Source organism: Nylanderia fulva, unplaced genomic scaffold, assembly GCF_048542155.1.
Source record: "Nylanderia fulva isolate GAGA-0341 unplaced genomic scaffold, ASM4854215v1 Scaffold17, whole genome shotgun sequence".
NCBI classification, from domain to species: domain Eukaryota; kingdom Metazoa; phylum Arthropoda; class Insecta; order Hymenoptera; family Formicidae; genus Nylanderia; species Nylanderia fulva.
The window spans coordinates 709-19,535 of NW_028189945.1; the positions used below are offsets into that span (position 1 = coordinate 709).

General features: G+C 37.4%; 3 protein-coding genes across 13 annotated transcripts in view; 2 read left to right on the forward strand and 1 right to left on the reverse strand.

The window, feature by feature from the left end:
* LOC114929541 (box C/D snoRNA protein 1) lies at positions 1-1,680 on the forward strand. The gene is made up of 7 exons (XM_085481073.1): positions 1-123; positions 198-379; positions 478-569; positions 654-832; positions 916-1,113; positions 1,243-1,367; positions 1,446-1,680. Exons 1-7 carry the CDS (start codon positions 98-100, stop codon positions 1,637-1,639), a joined length of 996 nt encoding a protein of 331 aa, XP_085337199.1. The 5' UTR covers positions 1-97; the 3' UTR covers positions 1,640-1,680.
* Sec22 (vesicle-trafficking protein SEC22) lies at positions 1,675-5,174 on the reverse strand. Of its 3 annotated transcripts, none has more exons than XM_029312257.2 (6): positions 5,086-5,174; positions 3,680-3,979; positions 3,323-3,432; positions 3,084-3,244; positions 2,871-3,017; positions 1,675-2,761 (listed from the first exon to the last, which is right to left on the reverse strand). In XM_029312257.2, exons 2-6 carry the CDS (start codon positions 3,752-3,754, stop codon positions 2,613-2,615), a joined length of 642 nt encoding a protein of 213 aa, XP_029168090.1. In that variant the 5' UTR covers positions 3,755-3,979; positions 5,086-5,174; the 3' UTR covers positions 1,675-2,612. The 3 variants fall into 3 exon arrangements, with proteins under 3 accessions (XP_029168090.1, XP_029168089.1, XP_029168091.1); XM_029312256.2 differs by having other exon boundaries at positions 4,865-5,174; XM_029312258.2 differs by lacking the exon at positions 3,680-3,979 and having other exon boundaries at positions 4,865-5,173.
* Sec16 (endoplasmic reticulum export factor secretory 16) overlaps positions 4,561-18,827 on the forward strand; it is a 21,314-nt gene continuing 7,047 nt past the window's right edge. Inside the window, exons 1-18 of one of the 9 annotated variants that reach the window (XM_085481066.1) lie at positions 4,561-4,850; positions 5,215-5,406; positions 5,502-5,556; positions 5,658-9,214; positions 9,411-9,496; positions 9,573-9,801; positions 10,428-10,531; positions 10,611-10,761; positions 10,843-10,981; positions 11,066-11,330; positions 11,424-11,593; positions 11,787-12,371; positions 12,445-12,897; positions 13,209-13,241; positions 15,397-15,639; positions 15,997-16,378; positions 17,234-17,319; positions 18,695-18,781. In XM_085481066.1, the coding sequence (XP_085337192.1) occupies positions 5,548-5,556; positions 5,658-9,214; positions 9,411-9,496; positions 9,573-9,801; positions 10,428-10,531; positions 10,611-10,761; positions 10,843-10,981; positions 11,066-11,330; positions 11,424-11,593; positions 11,787-12,371; positions 12,445-12,897; positions 13,209-13,241; positions 15,397-15,639; positions 15,997-16,378; positions 17,234-17,319; positions 18,695-18,781 (6,579 nt within the window). In that variant the 5' untranslated portion in view covers positions 4,561-4,850; positions 5,215-5,406; positions 5,502-5,547. The other 8 variants (XM_085481067.1, XM_029312255.2, XM_085481071.1 and 5 more) reach the window with 8 other exon arrangements.

Here is an 18,827-nt window from a genome sequence, read left to right on the forward strand (position 1 = left end):
GTACTGTAATAAAAGGAAAGGAAAGGGAAGGACGACCTGAACACGTGCAAATACACGACTATGCTCACTGTGCAGCACGAATAAACATAAAATTAGAATGGCTTCCGCTTGTACCAGTGATAAGTAAGTACATGATATTCATTTATGGATAAATTAGAGTCTGACAAAATGACTTTATTTAAATGATTTATTTATAGACTAGAAGATTGCGAAGTATGCGGGGCGACGAAAGCTAAATACACGTGTCCGAAATGTGAGGTTAGAACATGCTCTCTCGTGTGTGTAAATTTGCATAAGAAGGAATTAGATTGCGATGGGATTCGAGACAAAACGAAGTTTATCCCTTTATCATCATTTGGAGATTTGGATTTACTAAGCGGTAAGATTTTTTTGTACTCAAGTTTTTCTTTTCTTTTTGCTAAAGAGACTGTAATGCTTCAATCCTAGAAGCTTTAATATCTACTTGATATTTTGCAGACTATCGTTTTCTTGAACAAGTTGGCAGATTAATTGATACGAAGAAACGAAATCCAGAAAAGAAATACACACGTCATAGTACTTTACCAGTGGTAAATAATTTTATATATATGTATACATATATATGTCAATTTTGATTCACTATAGTAAAATTTATCATATAATTTCTTTAACAGCATTTACATAAGCTGCGATGTGCTGCATCTCGCAAAAAAGTATCACTGTTATTTATGCCACAAATTTTTAATCGACATAAGGAGAACACTACATTTCTTAATTGGAAGACCAATGAATTATTCTGGCGAATAAATTGGATTTTTCCACAAGCTCAGAATGTACAATGGGTTGTAGAAAGGTATAGATAAAGATATAGTTATTTTGAAAAATATAAATAGCTTTTGAACTATAAGCAATAATTTATAAATATTCTTATTACAGAACTCCAGACACTGCAAGATTATCGACACTTGTCGAACAGGTTTTAGATCCAATCTCTTCAGGAAATGAGACTGATGATATTGAAAAATTAAATATAAAACTAGCTTTAGCTGATAAATTACAATTTTATAGAGCAGCTGGATTACCCAGTATCAAAGTTCTCTTAAAAGCTGAAAAAGTTAAGAAAGCAAACTCTAAGTAAGTAGACATATTACAAAATTTTTATGTTGAATTTAAAATGTACAAAATTTTTAATAAAAATGTCAATTTGTTAATTTATTATTTTATTCAATTTGTTAAATAATTTTAATAATTGTTCTTTTGCAGGTTTTATAATTTGGATCTTACACTTACATTGCAAGAAAATTTGGAAAATAAAACTATAGTAGAATTTCCAACATTGTATGTCATTATGAAAGATCGTTCTGATATATATGAAATTATAGATACTGGTAAGTATTATATATATATATGATTATTGTATTTTATTTTATCTTCAACAATCTTTATAACTACATAAAATCATTTAGATGAAGAAACAAGTGATACAGAATGTAGCAATCTGGGAGCAAGAAAACGAAGAAAAAATAGATCTGACAAAAAAGATGAGCCAGTAAATTATTTTTTCAATGATTTTTCGGAATCTGATGATGAAAAGCTAGATAACAAAAAACAAAAAGAAGCTTTACCTGATTTAGATATACCTTATTATGAAGAATTATAGATGTGGAGCCATATCCGTAAAATAAAAAAAATATCTACTTATATATAGAAGTTTATTGTAAATATATCTCTCACCATTATAGTTTCCATATAATTTAAACATAAACGTGATGATGTAAAGGACTATAATATATTTGTTAAATTGGTTCCTTTCCCACTAATAATATATATATTTCCACACCACCCAAGAATATTACTGTGATTAATAATAAATATATCATTTTAAATTTACTATTTCAAAATTTCACATGAGCATCACACATTAAATTAAGACTTAACAAGTGTATAGGAATGGGACAATAGAGTGGTTCATTATCAGTGAGAAGAGATAAAATACATAACATCTTATTTCTCTTATATTATTAGAAAATTCTATCTTTATCAAAAAAGTCAATAATTTAGAGATTTTTAATATAATATTACCCTAAGCAAGGTGCAGCAGCTAAGAGAGAAACAAATATTTTATAAAAATATTTGCTATTTCATATTTTAAAAATGATTGCACATATTATCTCTTTGTTTATTTGTAAATTATTAAAATGAGTCAAACGAAAAATGTGATGTAAAAATTCTATATATCTCATTATTTATACATTATATAACAAAATTAGTTTTTTTATGTTATTGTGAAGTATTAAAAAATTTCGAATATTTTATAATTATATGTATATATACTATAATAATTTTATAATTATATATGCATTATATATTAAATATAATTTACTCTACTATACTTTTAGAAACATAATTTTGATATAGATTAGTTAGGTACATCAGTACAATTACATTTCCGAGAGACTTATTTTAAATATAAATTTTAACTTTCTCTTCTTTTTTATAAGTATAAATGGATATTAAAGCCTGTATAATTATAGATGATATAAACAAAATATGTATATCCTTGGAAATAAAATATCTTTGATAAATATTTTGATAAATATTCTTAAATAAATCCTTTTGCTTGTATTGTTTAACTAAAGTATAAAAAAATACAACAGGAAGACCAAAAATGCAATAAGGCCAGCAACAGCTTTTACATACATTGACTTGCTATTTAAATGTCTCGCATCTTTTTTATACTTTTGTGATAGCATGGATAGATTTTGCGTCTTTGTATCCAACTCTGCAATACAATTAATGATATTAAAATACATGTAAATATATTTACACACACACATTTTTAATATTCACAAGCACAAAACAGAATAAATTTAATAAATATAGAATATTACCTGACAGTACGGTACCTCTTTGTAGAACATCATCAATATTTTGTACCATGATTCTTTGGACATCTTGCAATTGGCTATTAAGAGTGTTCAAATTCCTACGTGATCTACTGTCTGAGAAAATCTTTTTAGCTTTCTGGATATATGTATCTGAAAAATAAATATAATAAGTATATAGTTGTGATTCAGTAATGTATTAAGTCTACTGTGACATACCAAATTCAATGAAAGTATAAGGTCTGGTTACTGTATTTACACGTTTGCCATACTGAGCATGAAATTCTTGTGCAATATCTTCCAAGTAATTGTATGCTATACGTGTACTATAATTTCTTTCGCATAATACCAGATAACACACTTCGTTTTCAATTAAATAGCTGTAAACAAATGCGAAAAATATAAAAAATGTAAAATAGCAATAGATCAATGATATATTAACGACAATCATTGCTCACTGAAAAAGATATGGTCCAGTTTCTAGAGTACATCTTGCTGGAGACTGTGGACCTAATTTTCTAAACAACATCTTTGCTTGATTCTGATATTCCACAATATTTTTACCATCCTGCAACAAAAAAACAAACAATTAATCACGATTAATTGAATTTATTTGAGAGAAACAGATTTTTGCTCCAACTTTTCGTTTGTTCGCGCCAAATAAATCTAAAGACTTCGTTTTATCCTCGTCTTCGTGAATAAAAGATGAATTTTTATGCGCAATTACGCGTTCTCCTTTTAATGAAGAGACACATAATACACAGTCAAAGTGCAAAAAATCCAGCTGTGACATTTCATCATAACATATTTCTAACCTGTTCATTATCCTGCATGGTGGCTGCTAACGGCAGGCCGTCCGTTACCCTCGCGATTATCGTAAACAGGACCATCTTGTCAAAATTCCTATCACCGATTATTATCGTTTCAATACGACACGGGGGAAAAAATTCGCGACCTCCACAGGCCGTTCACGCGAACTGATCGCTAATCCGCCGATGTGGCCGGATCTCGTCCACTCTCGATCTACCACGTCAGTCGATTGCTCGATCGAGCCCTCGTGCAATTTTTTTCCTTCGGATCGGCGACTCACTCGGCGACGATCTCATTCTACTCGACTTGGCAAAAAAGGAAAAAAAAACACTTTGCTCATTATCTACCGAACCCTCATTATCTCGCTCGTCTTTTATCTATACCGAAACCTTGAATCGAATAAGTGCACTTCGAAAGGTGCATATGCATACATGTCCATTTATGGCGGGAAACTCATCGACCAGTCCCGGATCACGAGAATCTTAACGACGCGTGTTCGGAATCACGTGGACGGAAGATTATTAGCGCGCGTTGAGTTTGACAGATCGTCAGCTGATTATTGACGCGCGAATGTCACGCGCGATCTCCAGCTATTCGCGATACTTTGACATCATCCGCGCGAGATGCTCGTATTTATTTTCGAATCGATTCGAAACGTCATCGCGCCATCTCGCGATCGATTCGAGGGTGCGTTCAAAAATTCGATATATAGAATAAAGCGAAACGTTTGATCGGACAAATCGGAACGAAGAAAACTGCGCTTCTTCCATCCTGATTGGTCAACTGAAAGCTACATAAAGTTAGGATCGAATTTTCGAACGCACCCCGATTTTTGACGTTTGACGTAACGCGCGTGCGCGTCCACGGTTTCGCTCGCGTGGAAAGTCACAGACAGCCCCGGACCTTAAGGTGGGGGAGGGAAAGGAAGATTCGTGACGTCCTATAGTCCTACGTCTCTCTCTGTCTTTCGTCGAAAGTCGTCCACCTGTCTCGCTTTCTTGCCTACTCCCGTAGCACACGTATAACGAAATGTCCGCGTACTCGTGAGAATCGGGTCCGCGCGCGGCCATCGACGACGAGAACGACGACGTCCCGTGATCGAGGGAAGCCCGGCTCGGCGGTGGAAACGATGATACGCGCTTATCAGGCGCGCGAGGATTACGATAGTTAGCTTAGGTGAGTGAACGTACGCGTCGAAACGCCGCTCCCGGAACCTCACAGCTGGTAGCCGCTGCCTTCTTCCGCGTCGATTTCGTAAGAGATCGAGTTTCAATCCCGGGTTCTCGGTCAATCGGTCGCGTTGTAAACTCTCTCGTTATCGCGGACGCGGGATACGTCTTTATCGCTCATCCAAATTTACGAAACTCTTATCGCACATATATAGGTATATGTACACGTATATAGTACACACACAGTCCGTGGCCACTTAAAAGTCGTCCTACGTGTTTGGAGGTTGCGACACTGAGTGTGGTCGATGATTTTTCCCTCGCGTTGTATGAAGACGCCTTTTCGTGTCTAATGACTCATTTATCATTCACAGTCGTTTACTGTCAGCAGTGTCGCGGTGACAAGCATTTCTCGAGGCTTATAGATATGCACGACTGGAATTTAGCTGATTAAGCGCTTTGATGATTCTTGTCTCTCGTCAAGAAAATTTAGAAAAATTTCGTAATTATTGAAAATGTACATTCACTGTAATTGCTGACTTGTTTGAACTGTATGTGTAACACTGGTAAATTGCATAATTATTATATTTCTCTTTATTACCTCTTTTCACTTGAAAATGTATACTCTTGTGTGTGAGTTTATATATCTTTTAATTTGCAGATCTTAAAAATTGTTGTGAAACAAGTCATACTGTCATATAGACAGTATGAATAATGTAAGTATACATTTTGACACTTGTTTTTTTTATAAATAAATTCTATAATCAAACAAGAGGATTTGTATAATTTATCATATAATTGTGTAATGCATTTTTAGAATCCTTATCGAGCCAGACCCACCAGGTCTCGAGTGGATCATTCGGCTGCATATGGAATGCATAATCAAAATATGTGGGTGCCCCTGTCAAGGCCTCAATCGGAGGTTCCAGCGAATGATACCACTCAGCAGCAACCTGTCATGAATCAATCAAAACATGCGAGCAACATGTGGAAAGATCCTTGGGATTGGAATCTGGATCAGCAATCGGATACCCAACAGCAGCCGCCACAACAACCGCAGCAGCAGCAACAACCCTATGTACCACCTTATCAGAATCAGGGAGGACAATTGTTATCTAATTCTGTACAAAATCATTATTACAAGAGTCTCAATGGCAACACATCGGATGTACTTAATCAGAACTCGGGTAGAAATACTCCCAGATTGGAATCTACTCGAGCTCAGAGTGGTCCAAGTTACACGGATTCTTTACCGCCTTATGCCAACTATAATCAAAATCAACAGTATCCGTCACGGCAGAATATTACGAATCCTGGTTATGAGCATGCTCAATCGTCGAGCGAGCAGCAGTCGCAGAACGCAGGGCAGCAGAGACTCTTATCGCAACAGAGTTCTCAGATGGATCAGCCACCGCCAGCTTCGCATAATATTTACAATTGGAGCAAAGAGGACACGTCGCATTTGCCGGCGCAACATAATTGGCAGAACCATACCGATATGCTGGGCAACTGGCAGGATCAAAATATGCCGCAGGAAATGCAGCAGCACGTGGACAATATGGGTAATCAAGTTACGAAACCACCACCAATGTATAACGCGCCACCCGTCGAAGGATTCAACAAGGAACATTCCACCAACTGGTCTAATGGGCAGCAGGGTATCAACGAAATGAGTAACAAGTCCAACACCGTGTCGAATCAATGGCACAATCAAAATAGCGAGGCCTCGATGTCCCATCATCAGTCCGCGCATCTAGTACCAACGAGTAACGTAGACGATACCTTTAGTTCTTGGATGCAATCGCCGAATGTCACGACTGCTTCGCAAGATTGGAGATATTCGAACATTCAAAGTAAATCCGTGCATCCAAATCAATGGTTGCAACAACAGCAACAGCAGCAGCAGCAGCAGCAGGTAGATAACAATTCATTCAAGGAGAACGTATCACAGGATAATAATGGTACTAGATTCGCCGTGAACGAGTGGCAGCAAGTGCAGACGGCGCCGTTCAATTACGCTCCAGCAGCTATGATTATACCTGCGACTGTAGAAATTGTACATACGCCTAACAGTAACGAACAGCAAGAGATTGAAAAACAGGCGACGGTAACTTTATCTCACGAGCCTCTTGCAAAACCGAGCGACATTAAATCATCGGTAGACGATCACAATCTAAACGTAGTGACCGATGATGCGCCGAAAAGTGACATTTCGAAAAGTGTTATCGGCGAGAATGATGATCACACTTTCGTTCCTACAGCGACAGACGAATTAGCCAGCAACTTTGGTCAACTTAATCTCGGAAACAAACCGGGGAGACACGCAGATTATTCGGGTGAATCGTTAGAGGTGTATCCGACTTCCGTGGAAGGCAAAGCTCAACACTCCGCTGCTAATTTTAATGTCACGAGTATCCGTAGTAATCCTATTCCCGACAATATATCCGTATTATCACCGGATTTTGCGCCAAACAGTATGGACAATGCTCATCCCGTTGACAATCAGCCAGCAGCTGTCAGTCAAGATCACCTAATACCGAATACATATCAAAGTGCTACTAAGGTGACGGATAGCATCTCGCAAAGTGGATACGATCAGTGGTATAATCAGAATACACTGGAGAATGCGCATTGGTATGCAAAGGATCATCATTCACGTCTGGGTGCCAAACAATGGAGCAATGCTCCCGAGCAAAATGTAGAGAACTACGAAAACATCCAGCAAACGTCTGACTTCGTGAACGTGGAAGTCGTCGCGCCTACGACGTTGCAGGAACGCGAGATCTACGGTTCGCGGGATTCCATCAACAAGGAGACATTGGACAACGACCCTAGGCCGAGAACAAGTTCGAAGGAAGGTGCGACGAATGTGCGGAGTTTCCGGGAGGAGATGAACAACGTCGAAGTGTTGTCGATGCAGCAGCAACAGCAGCAGCAGCAAATACGGCCGCATCTGCCTTTACAAACGGAACAGATGCCGGACAACTACGAATTTGCCTCGAACGACAGGAACACGTTCTTGGAGACTGGCGAGTTGACGGATTCGCATCAGGAACATGAACCTACGCCGCCGAGTCAGGACGACGAGAACGACGAAGTGCCTAACGACATCCCCTTCTTGCGCGAAGTTCCAGGACAATCGAGCACCATAGATCCACGTAGAAACGATCCTACGGGTCAAGAGCACCACGTGCAGACGACTGGACAACGTCTCTCCGATCCCAGGAGGAACGATCCTTCCGGTCAGGAGCAAAGTATACAAATGAGAAATATATCCGACAGAGTAGAGCGTCGCGATGTTCTTCCAGGTCAGGAGAGAAACGTTCCGCAGTTATTACGAGGAGATTCGGATACATTAGAACGACGGAACGATCCTTCAGGCAGGGAGCGTTCTCTCCCGCCTCTTCAACAGTCGCGAAACGATCCGTCAGGCGAGGAGAGGTATCAGTCTCAGATGATGCTGGAGCCCAGCGAGACCCGCGAGGTTCTCGGCCGAGGCAACGAACCTGAAGAAGTTTCACGGCAGACTCAGGACGCGGCGGAACTCAGACAGATACCGGGTGGAGCTTCTTCCAACGACGTTGCGCAATTGATACCGGACGATAGGACGACAACGACGACGACGACCACGGCGACCGGTGGTAGAGTGGTAACCGGTTCCCTTCCGGAGATGAGCCTTCCTCCGACGATGCCGCAGGATCCCACGAGCGGCGATACCCAAAGCAAACGCGAAGAGGCCGTGGGTGCATCTTTGGAGAGCGAGACTAGCCAGGGTGTTTCCGGCTCGTCGAATCGTCGAGATTCCTACGAGGATGTGGAGGAAGACGAGAACTCTCGCGACAGCCGGGACGAAAGCAGGGAGAGACGACGGGAGGCTAGTCCCGATCGTCGAAGATACGTCGATTATGACCGGAAGAACGAGTATGACCGGAAGAATACGTATTACGATCATGATCGCGAGTACGAGGACGATTATTATTATGATCGTCGGCGGGTAGGCGACAATGATCGTCAGTATAACATGGGGCCTCGGGATGATTTTAAACGACGGGATGTTCCGTATCGAGACGATGATCGGAAACATCACAGTCGCGATGACCTAGATCGATACGCTAGAGAGGATATGGATAGGAGGGCCAGGGGAAAGGAGGACTTGGATGAGAGAGATGGCAGAAGGAGACCGCAAGATGATCGCAGGAGAGAAGATCCGCGTCGACGGGATCCGAGAGATTACGACCCTCGGTATTCTAGGGATCCTAGAGATCCTAGAGATAAGGATTATATGGATCGTGAGAGAAGGCGACCACGAAGATATGAGGATTATGATTCATACAGAAGAGACTATTATTCTACAGATGATTTGTATGGAAGAAGGTAAATTATATATAATCTTAATTAAATGTACAGTTTATTTATTTGTAATTTTGAAAGAAGAATAATTATATATTTTCTTTATTATTATAATAATAGAATTTCTAAAGTTTGGTTTATTTTTTAAAAACATGCTTTGATTATAATTAATAAATTATTTGGCATATTTTACTATTTTTTATTTTTATATTTTTTTTAGTTCCAGGCCTTCGAGTAGGTCTTCCTATAATGACAAGGATCGTGAATATTTTGCACGTACAAAGGATCCTTACTACTCATATAATGGTATGTATTGTGATAAAGAAGTAAGATATGTAATAGAGTTTAATACGCAAATAAGAATTAAATATATATTTAATAGCGAATGCAAGATTTGGTGGATATGATTATGGTGCTCTTTATGGAAACAATTATTACGCATATCTTGAGAATTTGCGTCAAACGAATCCTGCCGCTTATGCCGAGTGGTACCACAAATATTACGCCAGCTATCAAGCACAACAACAACAGCAGCATATCGCCAGAGGTGTTGGCAATTATCCAGAGGACAGAGCCAGTGTTCATTCCGGCCGTAGTTCCTGCGATGATAGGTATATTTTGCAATTCGTTTATAGACTAAAAAAAAAAAGATTTAAAAAGAATTAACATTTTTGAATAGTTATCTACGGCTCTTATAATATTCGTTGTATGTCAGATTTTTTCCAATCCCAAGTGCATATTTCCACTCGTCACACAAGGCATTGTATGTCCCGTATTTCGGATATCCCGAATGGACCGGAGCATGTCTGCGGAAGCATAGTACGGCTTGTCGCAATTTTAATAGGTGAGACCGAGAGTCTCCTCTCGGTTCAAAAGTCTTATGCTAGACGAAATTGAAGAATCCGGCTTTCCTTCCTTTTCTATCCTTACATCAAATTTCTGTCATACATAATTGATTAGATATCTGTAGAGTACGTAGAATATATACATAGTTATTCATATCTAATTACTGATGAGTAGATATTATAATCTATGACGAAAGAAAATAATTTTGGCTAAGCATAACAAAAATATGTAGACTTGTGTGTGCAATTTTATTTGACACATGCTTATTTTGTATGCAATTATGTGCGTTGATATTCATGTATATATATATACACACATATATATATATATACACACAATTGCAAATATGTTCGTAATTCTTTGTTTCAAAAAGAAATAATATTTATTTCAGGACTGGTGATAAACGAACATTGGTTGATACATCGCTTTTGGAGGATTCAACAATCGTTTCTGCTCGATTAACACCGACCAAGTACTCTACATCTCATGCATATGGTATATAACTTGTAATTTAATTTGTATTTCTTAAACTATTGTTTGATATTATTAAGAGAATTTGAAACTTTATCCACAGGTTGCTTCTCAATTGGATCTTTGGTGCATGTTCAGCCAAGTTATCCAGCCGATGGCGAGAGGGCTAAGGTGGACATTTTCCGTGTAGACAGCCTGCTTTCACATGATCCTGTCACACGCGATTTACGATTATATCCAGGACCCCTAGTTAAGTAAGTATATATCGTATATAAAATATATATATATATATATTATAAAAATAATGTGCGTAACACGATAATTTTTTATCGCAGTGGTGTAACGCACAAGAAAACCATCATAGAATACTGTGAAAATAAAATTAAGAAAGCAATGGTGAATGAAGAAATGGTTGATCGCGCTTCTTATATTCTGTTATATGAATTGATGATTATGCTGATTCAACAAAACGGGGTAAGAATTATTTTTTTTAAATTTAGTTTACAAAAAGTTGTCGTAGCTCAAATATACATTGATTTCGTTTTAAACTGTTCTCAGAACGTTGTCGGCGTCGACATTGCCGCGCTTTTACTGCGCAACAAGGACGCTTACCCTCACGATACGAGCAAACTCAGGTCTCAAGATGTAAAGCGCAGAGAATCGCAAGTATCGCAACGATCCGGGGCAACGGGTAGCGACGGAAGTACTCAGGATATTTCCGCGCTATCCGAGAAATCTGAAACTAAACAGCGAAAAACGACGGAGCAAATAACAGACGAATTCAGAGACACATTACTTTATGGTCGGGTTCAAGAAGCATTAGGTAAGAAGTTTTCCTCTTTGTACATTTTCTTCCATTCCTCTTCTTCGTTCAATATTACGAACGTTGCTAACTGATGTCTTCTTCCTGTACCAGAGTTTGCAATGAACGAAGGACTTTGGGGCCACGCTCTCTTCCTGGCTAGTAAACTGGACAAACGCACTTACGCTTCTGTAATGACTCGTTTCGCGAATAGCCTACCACCACATGATCCACTGCAGACTTTGTATCAGCTGCACTCTGGCCGTGTACCTGCTATAGTCACAGTAAGAATCTTATTTCAATACAATAGGTCTGTTTTTTTCAGCTGAACTGGCTGTACTTGTTCAGAGTTTATTTTTTCTCTCTAATATGGAATAAAAAAAGATGAACTCTGAACTAGAACAGTCGAGTCAGCGGAATAGACTTAATATATGTATATGCGTAATAATACTAATTATTCGTTATTTTTCTCTACAGTGCGCTGCAGATCCACGTTGGGATGATTGGCGGCCTCACTTGGCTATGATTATCTCCAATACTTCGTCCAGTCCAGATATTAATCGCCGATCCATAACGACCCTTGGAGATACGTTATTCGCTAAGGGAGACATCCACGCTGCACATTTCTGCTACATTCTCGCGGAAATCGATTTTGGTGCTTACGGAGTTAATGGAGTTAAGCTCGTGTTAATTGGCGCGAATCAGAACAAGCCGTATACCGAATTTCTTACAATGGAGGCTGTCATGCTGACGGAAATTTATGAATACGCTCGAAATCTTAGCGATCCGTGCTTCACATTAGTGGATCTTCAAACATTCAAGTTTGATCTGATCGTAAAAATGGTGGACTGTGGATTAATAGAAAAAGCTTTATTATATATTGAACAGATTGCAATAAATATTGCGAACAATCCGTCGTTATATAAGAAATCTTTTATCAAATCGATTTATGTGCTGGGTGACCAAATCAAATACCACGATCCGATCTATAAGGACACTGTTGAAGATGTTACGAATTTAACATGGCTCAATAAATTGGCGGAAATTGTCGGAAAATTCCAGGTAATTGTAATATCATTTCTCTTCGATAAAAACAATATACTAATTTTAGAGACTAAATAAAATTTTGTTATAGGGAGAGGAAATTTCCGAAGAAAAACCATACCTAAACGGTTCTCAGGCCGTTGCAGAGAATCAAGAAGTTCACGAGATGCAACAGCAACAATCCTTACCACCATCGACGGCGCAACAACAATGGAATATTAAACCCGAATACGCTGATGGACCTGTATCGATGATGGAAGTTAATACCAACGAAATGCAGTCAAACTGGCAGCCCTTATCTCTGCCTACGAATATTCAAGATACGTACGACCCAAATACACAATACATGAGAAACGTGGATGAATCAGCGCAACATCAACAGTCGCAGCAACAACAGGATTATTGGAATCAACAGTCGTATTATCAAGGCAATTACGGAAGAAACGAATCTACGCTGTCTAATTGGCAGCAACAGTCCATACCAGGCATCGCTGATCAAACTGAAATGAATAACACGCAGCAACTGGATAAGTGGAATTATGAGGTATATTAAATAATATATTACAACGGGAGAAATTTATTGTACATATTTCTTTTATTTAGCAAAGCATTCATTCATTCATTCACATGTATATATTTTTTTCTGACATTTGCATTCTCATATTCTCTTATAAATCATTTATATCATCTCAGTATTGTACTAATTTCATTATTTCATAAATAATATCTGTTCATAATTAGGAAAGTTGACAAAAGTATATTCTTAATTTAACTTATAATTTTTTATATCTCTCACCTATCTCTGCTTTGCGATTAACATTTTTTCACCTGTTTCTGATGCTTGCACATCGACAGACGGAAAGGGAAGACAAAACGCCCACTCCTGAAGTAAGTAATTACGGATTTATCTCGGATAATATTCTCGATCCCGAAGGATCGTCAGATGCTGCCGATATTAATTTGTTACGACGTCGCCGTAATGTATCGGTGAAGTCAGATTCATATGTCCCTTCTGTATTTAACGAAAGAGTAGCTAATCTCGACGTTAGAGCTCAAAATATTAATAGGAGATATCCTAAATTGACCGCGAACTATCCGAAAATTATGCAAAACGACAAAATTCATCTGAAAGATATAAAAAAACCGAGACGCATAGATCCGATATTTTCGAAACCGCCGAGCTCGCAACCACCCGTGTTCTTAAAATGTAAGACTAATAAAAATAGTCTGTCGGAGGATAGAGAGGAGACAGTTTCGGACGAAAAGAACTTATCATTGCAGACCACGGATCTAGATATTCAGTTTAGCAAATTGCAACTCGAGTCTCTCGTAACGTCAGATTCAAGCTCTTCCGAGGCAAAAAAGAATCGCGCTTTCGACAGATGCGGAGTACAGACTTTGAAACAATATTGTAACTTCGAGGAGAAGAAAGTCATGAGGGTGGCTCCGCATATTCGCAGGAAGGACGTCATCTGCGATACGGTAGACGCGTGGTCTTATGATAGCACCGGGCAGAATATTTCGGAATCGTCCAGATATAAACCACTGGTCTTCGGTGGCACATATCCAATTGATTTGCCGCTTAGATTCAGAAATAATAATCATTCGGCGGAAGACACGTTCGTTAAAAAAGATACGTCTTCGACTTACGACATTGATATTCCTACGAAATGCGACTAAGAAATAACTTGTAAGCTCTTATAGTCGTGGTTTTTTTTCTGTAAGTTAAATATAGGAATAACGTAACAACTATAATTAACTCTATATTGAAACATACACTCATACAAACACGTACACATATATCTGGATTTCCTTGTTTAAGTATTTTCTAATTTTTTTTAAATGTGATAATGCATAAATGTTTAATGAAATAATAAGATGGAAGGTAGACGAGAAAATTATTAACAGATTTATTATACATAATTGTTCAGTTTATATATGTTGAAAGAAATTTCAAATTTTATTATCAGTTTTTTATAGTCAGTATGTGAAAAATGTTAAGATATTCTAACAATGAGCAAACCTATATACCTGTGATCAAATAGAAGCGTAAATTACTCTCTCGTCGCGTTAATTACGACATTGTGTAATTTTACAGGATTTTAACATTATTTTAAGTGCTATGTATATAGATATATTGTTGTTACTGTTGGCAACGAATGTATAATAAAGTTTTCTCATAATGCACTCTTCTTTGAACTTCTTGAAATTATAATTCTTCGTTACATAATTGCACACATATATACAGAGTGTTAAAAAGAAATTTTCAGATTTAAAGGGCATGTAATATAATCGTGGAAATGAATGAAAATTGCTACATCAATAATGAAAAATTTAACAAGTTTAAAAGCGATTTTCAATTTTAAAGAGAGAGAGAGAGAGAGTGATGTAGAGAATTACTTGCTTCTATTTATCGTGTGCAATATATATAAACAGAGAATTATCATATTTTTGTTATTCTACGTTCTACCATTTCCAGATATTTCATATTTTTATTTACATTTGTGCGTTCCCCAAAATTATTTTGTTTACCCATCTTCTAGATTCACTACGTCTAACAATTACTTTATTATAATCATCTATAATTAACATGTTGTTACTCATATTATTAGGTTTTAAATTGTTGCTAAAATCGAAAATCACTTTCAGTTTAAATAAAATCTTTTAATCCTTGATGATTAAGCAGTTTTTATTCATTTTCAATAATTATTACATGCTCTTCTTTAAATACTCTATATGCTACTTATCTATTTTCGACATTCTGTTGTATAATACGGGTCCTGTTTTTCTATTTCTGGAATGTTATTATAGAGATACTATATCTTAAGTAAATTATTTTAGGTGAGCAAAGTTTTTCATTTTTTACTGTAATACTTGTAAGTCGCATACGGTTTAATTTCAGAGTGTCTCTATAGTGCGGAGCGTTTCTCAAACTTAATAATGTTATAGGCACGTTACAAGCGAACTCGCATTGTAATACAGTAAATTGTGATAAACTTTGCTGAAACAAGCTTGCGATGATCAATCCTATATTTTATTTCAGTCAAGTGTGCAACCGACAATTTCCATGACACCGTCGACGGGTAAACAATACGATCCGTTGGAGGAATTGGATGCACTCGACACACCACATTCGAGTAAACCCTCGACGGAGACGAAGAAGACGAGCGAGAAGGCAGAAAAAAAATCCGCCAACAGCGGTGGCTCCTGGTTCGGTGGTTTGTTTAGTAAACTCGCGCCGAAGCCGAAGAATCAAATGATCTTGCCGGACGATAGAAATAAATCGGTAAGAATCTACATCTTATTATATCTTCTCTCTTTTAGGTAGAAGTTACGATAGACGGTTTTATGTTTTATGTCGTTAAGGGCTTGCGCGGATACTTTTGGTAATAGAATGCGCTACACTCTTACAACAATGATTATAAGACGGACGATAAACAGGCCAGTATAATGCAGGATTTTTCTTTCTGACCATGTATCACTGACTAACTATTTAATTGCCATTAACATTTTCCTAAGTTCGTTAGCTAGATTTTTCCCCTAACACGAGAGAGCTCAAATGGACGGAGAGAAAGAAGCGTTATTCGTCAGAATTAACATTTTCGTTCCAATGTAATCGATCCTGTTGTCTTTTGTATTGCAGATTGTATGGGACTCCGCTGTCAACCAGTGGGTGGATAAGGACGAGAACGGCGACAGTGGTGTCGCGGCCTTGGTGCCGCCACCGAAGACGTCCGACATGAGTTTCCGGGGAGCACCGGCGATGGAGAACCGCGGTGCTCCTTCGCAGCCGCTTTCGCCGAGCGGCGAAGACGCATCGACGATGGATGCCGTTCCGAAATTGCCCACAGGTAACAGCAACATGTTCAAACTGCAAAAGGGCAGGAGTATGCGTGCCAATTACGTGGACGTGATGAATCCCGGCGGGGGTAAACCCAAGACCGCCACGGCGTCGTCCACCCCCATGACGTCTCCACTGGTACCTATGGCCACGTCGTCCCCGCAGCTGTTCATCCCCACGCCAAGTGAGTCGCTGGAGTTTTAACAGGCCCTTGTCGAGCTGGCCCACTTTTCAAAAATAAAAAAAACAAATGGCTTATAATAATGAGTTACTTATGAGCTTTTATATCCGCAAATTAAAAATTTTTAACTTGTCGCATTAAGCAGGAATTTAAAAGTATTTTATGAGGGAGGGCGGAGTCGACGTCGACTCAGCCCCCCCACAGCTAAAAAATAAAAATATTTAATCAATCTTGGCAGAATTACGAGCTTTTAAACGTATATATGTAGTTTTGATTTTTGAGCTGATCCCCTTAGTCCCCAAACGACCCTTTAATTTTTTGAATTTATGAAATTCAAGAGAAGGGGACTAAGAGGATGATCTCAATGATCAAAACTATATACGTTTAAAAGCTCATAAATAGCTCATTATGAGCTATTTGTTTTTTTTATTTTTGAAAAGTGATGGGGCCAGCTCGACAGCGGTTTAACAGGGTGTATATTACTGGGAAAAACCTTTGAAAACTTGTTGTTCTCTCGGGGAATTTTATTTTGCCTTGAAAAATCAGGGAATTAATATGGAATTTGATTGAGATTCGGGAAATTTTTTTTTAAATTGCCCTTTTGATCATTTTCCTTTTAGCACTTAAGAAATATATGTCTAACATCCTTTATTAAAATTTTATGTGATTTTTTTTTATTGACGATCTATTTCAGTCATCAAGATCTTATTAAGTTTCATAAAAAATTGTTCAATTTTTTAATAGGTAATTTAAATAAATTAGTATTTCTTATTTATTTAATAAATAATTAATTAAATAATCAATTAATTTAATGGAAGGAAAATGTATTAGTATCACTTTTTTTTTATCATGTAACAGTTAACGATTCAACCGCTCCTGTGGATTTCTTGACCCCGGCAGCGACACCGCCGTCTGGAAACATCGCAGAGAATACGCCGCAAGCAGTAAGTAGTCGCAAAAATCTACTTTCGATTATAAGAATATACTAAACTACATACATATCCGTTACTGAAATATACACAGAATTAAACATTTAATACAATTTCACACGTACATGTATATGTCCCTTCCTTAAACTCGCACATTACTCTTGTTAGGGATTCTCCCTACATTATGGCTGCAGTTTGCTGGTATGCAGCTTTCTCAGCGTTTTTTTTTGTAATATTAACATAATTTTCCTGCATATGATTCCTCTACAGTTATTGTATTCAATTATTTATACACTTTGGATTCGTTTTGTATACATTGTATACTATTTTCTCAACGGTCTCATCATAATCTCTTTGAATTAATATCGTATACTTATCTTAGTTTATTATGTCCAATCTATTATCGGAGATAAATTATGTAGATATTCTCACGAGAGATATTTAAATCTATTATTTTTATACAGATTGCTCCAGCACTATGCAAAAATCCTTCTTTAAATAGATAAATAATCTAAATGATTAATAGCGATTAATCGAGATAGTCTCTCTATTTTAGTGACTACGCTTTCTATTTTAGTGACAGTAATACTTAAACTCTCTCCAATTGCTACATTATCTCTTTCGTGTATATCTATTTTAATCTTACCCTTCTTTTTATGTTCCTTAATGCAAGCAGTCGAAGAAGCCAAATGATGTAGCCAAATAATAATTATTGCCGATAGTAAGGACATTCATTCTATTAATTTGACATATCATTATTTGGTGTTTTGGGCACGCACGCGCGCTTTCTTATCCACCGCTTGCGCGAATATAACAGTCGTGTATTATAAGAAAGCTTTTTTGCGTGAAAAGATCGTCAATCATGTTGCATTTCATACAACTAATTGTAAGATTAACGCTTTGTGTGTGATTTTAATTTACTATGCATGTGTTATCGCTTTATGTTAACAATTTTACGTAACAAACAGAAAGGTAATTAATGAAATAGCAGTAACATATTTGACTGTGAATAATTTTATGTATAACACAAATACTTTTTGTAAAATATTCCAACGTTGATTATTTGTGTATATTTATATTATACCAGTAATCGAAGCATGAGAGAAAGTATTCTTTTGAATTTGCTTTAAAAAAACGCAATATAGTACACGAGAATATAAATCGCGTAATACCGATTTTTTATCTTTTACGCTGCAACAGGTAGCTTTGTTTGATGCTTTATTAAGCGAGTTCATTAAAATGTAACGAGGAAAGATACATATAACGTATAATCGCGCATAAATCGGTATTATCGCTCGAAGATATACATAACACAAGATAAGACTTAGTTAATCACCCAGCGAACTGGCGAATATTTATTAGTGAGACAACATTATTATATGGCATATAGCTCTCTCGCTGGAGCTCGACCAGCTCATTATCGCGAGAGGTGCAGAGCTACACAATGAGGGATCCGCGGCTTCTTCAACGGAACAAGGTAATCCAGCGGCATTAACTTTCTCTGCATTTTCAAAGTCTTGATC

Bases quoted from the DNA above. Each gene is read 5' to 3' on its own strand.
- LOC114929541 (XM_085481073.1), top strand. From the start codon at position 98: ATGGCTTCCGCTTGTACCAGTGATAA. The intron at 380-477 runs GTAAGATTTTTT...GATATTTTGCAG, and splicing joins AGATTTGGATTTACTAAGCG to ACTATCGTTTTCTTGAACAA. The intron at 1,114-1,242 runs GTAAGTAGACAT...GTTCTTTTGCAG, and splicing joins GTTAAGAAAGCAAACTCTAA to GTTTTATAATTTGGATCTTA.
- Sec22 (XM_029312257.2), bottom strand. From the start codon at position 3,754: ATGGTCCTGTTTACGATAATCGCGAGGGTAACGGACGGCCTGCCGTTA. The intron at 3,433-3,679 runs GTTAGAAATATG...TTTTTGTTGCAG, and splicing joins CCATGCAGGATAATGAACAG to GATGGTAAAAATATTGTGGA. The intron at 3,018-3,083 runs GTATGTCACAGT...TTTATTTTTCAG, and splicing joins TTATACTTTCATTGAATTTG to ATACATATATCCAGAAAGCT.